Source organism: Patagioenas fasciata, chromosome 1, assembly GCF_037038585.1.
Source record: "Patagioenas fasciata isolate bPatFas1 chromosome 1, bPatFas1.hap1, whole genome shotgun sequence".
Taxonomy (NCBI): domain Eukaryota; kingdom Metazoa; phylum Chordata; class Aves; order Columbiformes; family Columbidae; genus Patagioenas; species Patagioenas fasciata.
The window spans coordinates 153,978,952-153,989,699 of NC_092520.1; the positions used below are offsets into that span (position 1 = coordinate 153,978,952).

At 45.0% G+C, this 10,748-nt stretch overlaps 1 protein-coding gene across 2 annotated transcripts in view; it reads right to left on the minus strand.

Moving 5' to 3' along the window:
• KDM7A (lysine demethylase 7A) overlaps window positions 1-9,417 on the minus strand; it is a 67,956-nt gene extending 58,539 nt beyond the window's left edge. The window contains exon 1 of one of the 2 annotated variants that reach the window (XM_071798275.1): window positions 9,162-9,417. In XM_071798275.1, the coding sequence (XP_071654376.1) occupies window positions 9,162-9,277 (116 nt within the window). In that variant the 5' untranslated portion in view covers window positions 9,278-9,417. The remainder of the gene's footprint in view (window positions 1-9,161) is intronic. The other variant, XM_071798272.1, reaches the window with a different exon arrangement.
• Window positions 9,418-10,748: the final 1,331 nt, after the last annotated feature.

Below are 10,748 nucleotides of genomic sequence, written 5' to 3' on the forward strand. Positions count from 1 at the left end.
AAATGGAACAAACACAATTAAATTTATGAAATGAATTCTCCAGGCTAGATGCAATGTCAGCTGACGGTTTCAAATGAAAATAAATAGACTTCATACCACAATATATTAAAAATTTAGAACAGTCATCCTCACTCTAGTTGGCTTTTAAGACAGGATGATGTGAGACGTTTTTTTAAAAAAAAAGCCTTCTTGCTTTTGTGGCAAACATGAACATTTATGCCTGCCTGAGCAACAATGAACTCAATATTTTCAAAACGAAAGCCCAGTTTTAAAGTCTACTTTAGTTAATGCTGAAGTAATGGAGAAAACAGTATTAAATATTAATTCCATTCAAAAGCAGAATTGACCCAAGGAGATGTAACTAGCCACATAAATCCATATTACCACCATATAGCAGACATCTCAGGACTATTCATACTCCATAGATTGTTACCTCTGTGTATCCATGAGCTAATGTTACAATACATTAGAAGGAACTGACATATGAAAAATAGCTTAGCTATTTTAAAAGCTGTATATTTCACTAAAATCTCTCTCCTATGTTGCCAATAAAGCAATAGCAATGTTGTTAATTGAATTTTCATACTTCAGACAAATGTAAAAAACGAGCATTTTTCTGTTTTTCAGGCATGCACACTATACTGAAATCTTTACTGATTACTCAGAGTTGTTTTGAGACAAAGGTATTTTATTTTAAAATTACATATGGAAAATACTCTTCATGTAAATATTTGTAGGAGTTCATCTTCAACTTGTATAAACAGTCATGTAAACAGAATGGAGACACTGTATCCCATGGTCTTTCAAAAGATTATATAGAAATTGCACAGAAAACTGCACTTAGCATTAGAAATCTGCTAATGAATATGAGAACTGTCCACAAAAAGCCAGAAACCACAAATGAAGAATGAAAACAAAATTAATGTGATTTTTCCCACTGGCAGTTAACAGTGATACTCCACTGTAAGGCTTAATCCATTTTATTGCCATTGTGTTGCTCTAAGAAAACTTATAAACAGATAATGTTTTAAAAAAATAATAAAAAGGAATATTCAAAATCAGCACCGTTGCACCTAGCAGATATATACAGGAATTAAGTGTACCAAGCAGCAGCCCCCTACCCAGACTTCTCTTAGCTCTGTTGTTTATAGATACAGAAGTCACAAATCAAAGCCTTTTGAAAATGTTGTAATTCTTCAGTCAAATAAAGCATGTATTAAATATAACAAAAGGAAAGGAAGACACTGAAGTGCTACATAAGCATCAACAAAATTTCGACATTCTTTAATACAAAATCATCATAAATTAAATAGTTAATAAACAATGCACTATTAGCCAGTTAAATTACACATGAAGACTTGTAGTGCCTTCATTTGCATGGTCAAGAACAGCCAAAGAAAAAAACAACTATACTAAAAATATTGATATGGATCAACTGTAACATTACAAAGAAATTAAAGGTAGTGTTTAAATCACTAATTCTGAACCTTTGCATCTTTTAAGTAACATTGATTAGGCAATAAGTAATTTACACTTCAGAAATTAGAACTATTAGCATTTAACAATTGTTTATAAACTCACTAGAATCTTGTTGTAATTCTAATTACAAAACAAACCACAGAATTAGGTACACCTCAGTTCTCTTGCAGATCTTTTTTTTTGTCGTAGATATTATGTCAGAATGCATATTCTAAAACATCTATTATGTTTTATTCCAGAACATGAAATGAAAAAAGTACTGAATTAGAGACCTAAAGGAAAAAAGTGTTAACTTTCAAAGTATACATACTTCAAATAAAGCCAGTTTTTCCACAAAACTGTAAAGAAAACTTGTACGTGTAATTCTACATGTTGTTACACAGTTTCAAAAATGGAAAAAATTTGAATACTTACTTCTCTACAGTACTTATTATGTCAGAATACATCTACTTTAATATATATTAATAAGTCTTCCCACTTCACAGATGGGAACCAAGAGGAAAACAAATGGTTTGCTCAAATGAAGAACATAAAAGGATTGGAAACAGACATCCAATTACACAAGTGCTAGTCTGGCATCCTTATTATTATTAGTTTCTTTTCAGTTTAACCAAAATCGTTTCAGCTTTTGGGTTTAGTAGAGCTGAAGTCACTTGAAGTCACTTAATTGTTTGGCAGGACACACAGCTCACTGGACTTGAGCTGAGGCTCCCATCTTACCTCTGAGGAAACAAGGCTAAACCAGAGAAAAGTAAGGTTAACAAACATAGTAGCTTTCCCTTGAGTTCTAAAACATACACCCAGTTGCCATAGGAAGAATTTAAGGTATATACATTCTAAAAGCCCACAAGTCAGCTCAAGAGCCTCTGGTGCCAGAACAAAGCTCTAGGGACAGGACAATGATTTGTTGATTCAGTTCAGGCCCCTGAAGGTCTATAATTACAAAGCCCTAATTTTCTGTAAACAGAAGGCCTGCACCAGAACACATTTGTAACAATTCCTCTTTGCAGTCTCCATGTTTCTTGACAGAAGCATCACCACACCTCGTCCTTGAAGTCCCTTTAAGACAGATGCAGGAGCTTCATCTGTCTCTGCAAACAGAGGATGCTCTGGGATTGCAATACTGCAGCTGCACTGGGAACGCCTTGCTTGAACTAGATGAGCAGATGGGTCTGGGCTGAGGCCATCAGATTCAAAGCAGAATCACATATGGAGACTGAGACACAAAAACAAGATTCCACAAATCTGGGTGAGCCATTGATCCCAAAGTGGGCAGTGGGGAAGAAAAATGGTCAACTCTCCTGTCTTTTCCCATCCACTATGATCTCTTCTAGCAACAGAGTCCCCACCAGTGTTTTCCAACAGTCTGGGACTTATCCTAACCCTTGATGAGCCTCACTCAGCTCAGTAACCCAACAAAAAGCCAACCCAGCAAAAGAACAGGCTTTGTCAGTTTTCTGAGTAGAGTTGACTTACCAAACAATCAGATAAGCACTGAACCAGCAAAGGAGAAGTTATAGTAGCACACAGCCAAGAGCAGGACAGCCCCTTTCAGCAGCAAAAAGTTGGTGAAGCCCATCATGTAGAACAACATGCATAAAGTTCCAAAACAAAGAACCAATTCAGGAAAAGTAGTCACTATAGCATGTACATTTCTCTTTTCTTGCCTTCAGAGTACAGACCAGTGTGTTAACAGGGACCTGTACCATGTAACCAAACAGCTGCAAGAGGGAACCTTGATTTTGAAATTGAGACCAGACTAAGGAGTGGTTCAGCAATTTTCTATTTCTTCAAAGACCAAATGAAGACATGCTCACATCTATACAGTATCAGAAAACCTACGCTCTACATGAACCTAGCTCAGGTGCTATTTTGGTGTTTAAATTTTTTTTTTTGAGAAGAAAGCCTCAAGGCATCTGCAATTCAAATAATCATCCTCAAAAGGTACATGAATCACCTTTCTTTTCAAATGATACTATTAAATGTTTTTTTGATAATGACAAAGCTGTAAAAAACATCAAACACTTTAACAGCAAAGTTCTATATACCATCAATGAACTGTTCCAGGAAGGGGAAAAAAAACTTAATTATTTCAGAAAGGCTACAGAGAATACAGAATTAATCCTCAGAGCAAGAGTTATCGACTTAAAAACAATCCTATATAAATTTAATGAATTTGATTTTTCTTTGCAACAGAAATACATACACATGTACACTGCATACAGATTAGTGCTGTATCTTCTTCATTGCCCTCTAACCTACCTAAATTAAATGCTGGTTTCTGTAAACATTAAAAAAATATGAAAGAAAAAGGATTATGGGCTTGTAAATTTAAGTTTCATTTAAACAAAACATCAATGATGTGGGCTGAGCAAAGCTGGATGGATTGTTTCTTTCTTCTCCTTGAAAGGCAGACACCAAAGTTGACATTATCATCAAGTTTTAGGGAAAATTACTGATTTTGAACAACAAAAAAAAATGCTTTCTGTTCCTACTCCCCACTGCTCTGGTTTTGAAGAATTAAACATTTCCTTTGTTTCTAAAAAAATATGGCTTAAACGTTGAAAAAAAAAAAAACACAACACATATTTAAAAGGTTACAGGCATTTCAAAAGACAGAGACTATTACTTTAACCGACATCCACACATCTGATAACTTCTTACCCTATTTGTCACTGAGAAGTTCACTGTATGGATGTTGACAAAACATCCCTTGGAAAACAGCTACACAGAAAATTTCATGGGGACACGTGCATTTTCAGTTCTCTGTTTGACTGACTTTCCATGCTCCTTTACAAACAGTGCAGTATCAGTGCAGCTTTACAAAACAAGCAGGCTTAAAAAGCTAACTCTACAATCGTTCACTCCTGAAGTATTACAGACATTACATTCTGCAGACAAAAAGCAGATTATATACTTAAACTTCAGTTTGTTCCAACCTGTCTTATTCTTGTAGACTAGATTTCAGTGACATCTATGCAATGTACCTAAATCTAGCCAAGTACAGGTATTGTACCATGGACAGAAAAAAAGACAAAAAATTGAAAGCTGACAATAGGATTTCTGCAAACTCTACAAACATATTCCAAGAACAGAGCTGACTGTAAGATTGGTTAAAAAAAAAGAAAAAAAATTCTGTGCATAAGGTTACATGTATCACAGTAAAAGAACACAAACAAGAGAAGAAGACAGTATGCAGTTAACCTAATAACCAAGGCAGAGCATCAAAAAATGGAGACAGAGACAGAATGAGAAGTACCATGCTACGATGCATATCATTTGAAGATAAAGCCAAGAACTTAAATAGGTGTCAAGAGCTACCGAACAGATTCAAGAAAAAGTTGAACATTTAGAGAAGCATAAAGGTGTTTTTCTGCTGCATTCTATCTGGAGTATATTCTAGACAAGCTAGAAAGGGGGAAGCAACTTACTGTGACGTTTTCATTTAAAGAAGATGGAAAGACTGGGAAAATACAGAAATTCTCTAAAATATAAATGGATTTGCCTATCTGAAAGATTTGACAGTTTGTCAGCATCTCAGTCTCTTGCAAGCCATTCAAGAAAGTGATGAAACCTGGAACATCTCACAAACACACACACACAACATGCTCTTTAGTTCAGCAAGAGGTAATTACACAAGATTGTGGCAGGATGTTAGGTCCACTTGTCGAGTAACTAAAACCCAGAACATAGGTTTGCAACCTTGTAAGGCATTACAAAATATTTGCTTTCACGCAAATATTTGCCAGAAGCAATAAAATGCATAGTTGACAATATCAATATATTGATGATATAGTGATAGTAAGCCAAAATACAGTCATTTGAAGATAGACAGTGCAAGAATATTAAAAAAAAAAATAAAATCACATAAAATTGTAAGAGACTAGTGCCAATCTGTCAGAACAGACTTTAGCATATTGCTAAGGCACTCTCTTGACTATACATAGGAAAGCAGCAAAGAGCCCATAATCCAATAATACATGCTACATATTAGGTTGGTGCAAAAAGAATTGCAGTTTTTGCACTGTTGAAATCTGCCATTTGGTATTGGAATACATTCTTACATAAATGTGGTTATGTTATGCATCATTTTAATGGGCTTTTCTCCCTTTTTTTTTGCTACTGACTTACTGCTTGCTGTTTATTTTATATTTATTTTAGCTTATGGCAATGATATTAGATAAAAAGTAAATTCAAGTGATTTTCTTATTTGAGTCCAAAACGGGTCATAAACCAGCGGAGACAACTTGCAATATCAGCAACACATTTGGCCCAGGAACTGCTAACGAACATACAGTGCAGTGGTGGTTCAAGAAGTTTTGCAAAGGAGACAAGAGCCTTGAAGATAAGGAGCCTAGCAGACGGCCATCCAAAGTTGATAACAACCAAGTGAGAGCAATCACCAAAGCTGATCCTCTTACAACTACACGAAAGAATTCAATGTCAACTGTTCTATAGTCGTTCGGCATTGGAAGCAAATTGGAAAGGTGACAAAGCTCGATAAGTGAGTGCCTCATGAGCTGACTGAAAATAAAAAAAAAAAATCATAGTTTTGAACTGTCATCTTCTCTTATTCTACACAACAATAACCCATTTCTTGATTGGATTGTGACATGTGACTGAAAGTAGATTGTACTGAACAACTGGCAATGACCAGCTCAGCAGCAGGACCGAGAAGAACCTCCAAAGCGCTTCCCAAAGCCAAACTTGCACCAAAAAAAGGTCACGGTCACTGTTTGGTGGTCTGCTGCCGGTCTGATCCACTGCAGCTTCCTGAATCCCAACAAAACCATTACATCTGAGAAGACTGCTCAGCAAATCAATGGGATGCACCAAAAACAACAGTGCTTGCAGCCAGCATCAGTCAACAGAAAGGGCCCCATTCTCCTCCACAACACATGACCATACGTCTCACAGCCAACACTTCAAAAGCTGAATGAACTGGGCTATGAGGTTTTGCCTCATCTACCATATTCACCTGACCTCTCACCAATCGACTGCCACTTTCTGAAGCATCTCAATAACTTTTTGCAAGGAAAACACTTCCACAACAGCAGGATGCAGAAAATGCTTTCCAAGAGTTCATCGAATCCCAAAGCATGAATTTTAATGCTACAGGAATAAACAAACTTATTTCTCGTTGGCAAAACTGTGTTGATTGTAATGGTTCCTATTTTGATTAATAAAGATGTGTTTGAGTCTAGTTAAAATGATTTAAAATTTAAACTTTTGCACCAAACTAATATGATAGCACACCACAGTCTTAAATAATGGAGGTTTATGTTTCTTAATGTGAACCACATCAATCTCATTATTCCACAGGCTGGAGACAAAAATTAAAAAAGAAAAAAAAAAATCAAGAAAACATGAAACTAAGGAGTTCCCAAAAACTTCCAAGATTTGAGAAAGCGTATTTTCTTTCACAAGCTATATAATGCTCTTCAGATACTCTTAGACCAAGGGAAAGGGCACTCCCAGAGCAGACCACAGCTGGGAAAGGACAATGGTCTCCCACGATCTTCTCCCTTAGTCAAGAGACTGGGTGAGCATGCAACTAAATCCCAGAACAACATGGCTTTTGCCAGCTTCTGCTGGTCTGCTCACTTTCCACACTTAGGGTTTCAGCCTACCAAAGCAGTTCAGTGCTAGCACAGTTTTTTCTACCAATTGCTTGACAGAGCTCAAACACAAGAACCACTGTGAATCATCATGCAGACCAAGATTGGAGTAAGCTACAGAGTAGTCTGTCCCACTTTTGTTATGAGGAGTATTGACTGTACAATACAATTTCAGAAATTAGTTCACATGTACCCTAGTAATATTAGTGCACAAGACTGGCAATAAATTAAGCCTGCATGTAAGCTGAGAAATTGCTAAGATCAGCTGAACAACACACAAATGCAGAAAAATATTTGTGAGAGAGAACTTGTAACCATAAAAAGACCTTCAGATGATGCCTGCACCTTTACTACAGGCAGTGACCAAGTTCTGACAAACTTTTATTAAGCTACTTTAATCCAAAAAAAGGTGTTGTGTATCTAGCTTCAAACAACAGTGCTCACAAGAGTAGTAGCAGTCTAGTTAAAAATATTAATGAGGGCTGTTTCTAAAGGTACAACAATTCTGTTTTGCCAGTTTTTTAGAGTTTACAAAGCCCTTTTCATAGTTTCTATTATACTGTGGTTTGAGTCGAGGGAAACCCATACACAAAGAACAAATCAACTCAACATACGTATAAGTCAACATCTGAAATACTGAAAGCCCTCCTTTCATCCTAAAACGTGGCAAGAAAACACCCGTGTGTAATAATTACTGTTAAGTAACACCTAGATACACAACCTACTTTTGGCCAGCATTTTTCTTTTATACCATTGAGGGAAAGAAAAAAATAAATTAAAAAAATAAAAATAAAAATAAACAAAACACAGACACACAATCATCGTTTATCTGCTGCAAGCGCCGAGGGCAAGAGATGAAAGGCAAGCGCGGCCGGACCGCCGGCGCGCTGCCGCACGACACCTTTCCCCGCCGGGCAGCCCTCCCCGCCGCACTGCTTTGTTCCGGCGCCCGGCCGCGCCAGCAAGGTGCAAAGCCCCGGTGCCGTCACGGCTTTCCGGGCAACCCGGCGGGCTAGGGGCAGCCGGTGGCGGGGCCCTGGCGACGGCCGGCCCCGCTCCGCTCCGCTCGGTTCGGCCCGGCCGGGCTCTGCCGCCCCGCGCCAGCAGAGGGCGAGGTGCTGTCTCGCCGGCTGCGCCGGGAGCCTGTTTTTGTTACACGGGGGGTATTTAAATGTCCTGCTGTCAATCACAACGCACTTCCTACACCGCCGCCAGCTCCCCGTCCCGCACGCCGGCACCGGGGCTCCCCACATAATGGGGGCGGCAACTCGGAGCCCCCCGCAGCTCCAGCCCGGCCGAGCCACTTGAGCCGCGGGCCCCCAACTTGCTCCTTTGTTTAACTGCCCGTGAATCCCCACCGCCACCTCCGCCTCCCCCTGCTCGCAGCCGGGGCCTTTATTATTCGCACTCTCGGCTCACAAAAAAAAAAAACAAACACGCGAGTCGGCGGCTGCCGCACGGGACCGGGCTGGAAATGTCAAAGCGGCAAGAGGAGCGGGGCGACCCTCCTCCGTCCCCGCAGCCCCTCCGCCAGCCGCCCTCCCCAAACAAAACGCACGGCCAAGCCACTAGCCCGAGCCCCGCCGGGGGAAGCCCCAGCACCCGGCGCGGTGCCTCCTCCGCGATGAGACCGCCCCGTCCCGGGAGAGACCGTCCGGGGGAGCGGGGCGAAGGGGGAACACGCCGCCTCCCCAAAGCCGGCTCAACTTTACGGTGGCGCCGCCCCGCCAGCGAAGCCGCCGGCCGGGGAGCCCCGCATCTGTTGCTCTTTCATAATCCGCCTCCCCCCTCCCGGCCGCCTTGCCCGGCCCGACCGCCCCCTCACAAGCAAAGCCCCATGTGCCCAAGGACGGCAGCCCTCGCCGGCACCGGACACTGCCACCGCCGCAGGGGGGAGCCGGAGCGGACAGGAGCCCGTTTCCCCCCCGTGCCGCCGCCGCGCAGCCATTGTCCCCCCAGCCCTTACCGGGGGGGGTAACTGCCACCGCCTGCGCCCGGTGGCCCACTGACCCGGCGGCTCGTCCCTCCCGCGCCGCCCGGCCCTGAGCGGCTCCCGGCGCCTACCTGCCGTGGAACCAGTCCTTGCAGATGTCGCACTCGATCATGAAGCGGCTCACATCGTAGGGCTCTCGGCACACGCAGTACACGGGGGTCGCGGCGGCCGCCGCCGCTCCGGCCATCTTTAAAGAACTCACTGACTGAGGCGCCGGCCCGCTCCTCCTCCCCCTTCCTCCCTCCGCCGCGGCCGGCGGCACCAATAACAACAGCGCGCGTGCCAGCCCCACACGCCGCGCGCGCCCCGCCGCCGGCAGGCAGGCAGGCACGGGCAGGCGGGCGCGGGAGCGAGCGAACAACAGCGCGCGGGGGCGCGCGCACGTGCGTCACCCGGCCCCCGCGGAGGCGGGAGGAGGAGGGGGGAGCCGCCCCCCCCCCCCCTTCCCCGCCCCTCCCCCCGCACGGCGCCCGTCCCGGCCGCGCCTGCGCCAGGCGGAACGCCCGCACCACACCCCTGCCCGGCCCTGCCGCCTCGCCCAGCGCCCGCGACTGCGCGTGCGCGGAGCGGAGAGGGCTCCCATTGGGCGCGGGAGGGGAGCGCACGTGCCGCCGCCCGCCCCTCCCCACGGAGGGCGGAGCGCGGGGAGGCACGCGCTGGCCCTGCCCTCCCTCCCTCCCTCCCCCTGGCGGTGTCACGCGGGGAGGGGGAGGGGCAAGGTGCCTCGAGGACACGGGCAGGGGGGAGGCGGGCCACGGCGCGCGCCGGCTCGCCTTATGTAACCGCGGCGGCGGCGGAAGAGGCCGAGCAGCGCCGAAAGCTCCCGAAGGCTGCACTTTGTTGTCGGGCCGCGGACACGCCGCGCAGGCGCAGAGGCGGCCTCCACCTCCCCGGGCCCGGGCCCGGGTGCGGGGAGCGCGGCCACCTGCGTGCGGGAGTGGGAGGGCACCCGGCCTTCTTTCCTCCTTCCCGCGGGGCTGCGGTTGGTTCGCCCCGGTACCTGTCGAGCAGGGAGCTCCCGCAGGCAGCGCCAGACCCGGCGAGGGGCTCGGCCAGCATTGGAGTCCCCTGTGCTGCTGGCAGCGCTGAGGAAGTGGCAGGGTTTGGCTAGAGCGGTGTCACGGAGCACCGGTGCTGCTGCCTCCTTCCCTGCCCGGGCTGCCCGACACACCGTGGGCTTGGCGGCCACGGGAGCAGCCGCGTCCAGCTGCGGGCCTGCCCGAGGAGCTCATCTTCTTGGGTTTTAAGTCAATTCTTTGCATGCAGATTCAGTGAAACTAGCTGAACGCCCAGCCATGGTTCACAGAAAGCTGATGAAACTGGATTTATTTACTGCATGGTTTTTGAAGAACCAGTTATCCAGCTCATCATTTATCGGTACGAGCTGGAACACAGGAGGTTCCATTTAAATTTGAGAAGAAACTACTTCTCAGTGAGGGTGACAGAACACTGGAACAGTCTGCCCAGGGGGGTTGTGGAGTCTCCTTCTCTGGAGACATTCAAAACCCGCCTGGACACCTTCCTGTGTAACCTCATCTAGGTGTTCCTGCTCCAGCAGGGGGATTGGACTAGATGATCTTTCTTCTGAGGTCCCAATCCCTAACATTCTGTGATTCATCTGCACGCAGTGCTGTATGTGATGCTTCTGCTCTTGGAGG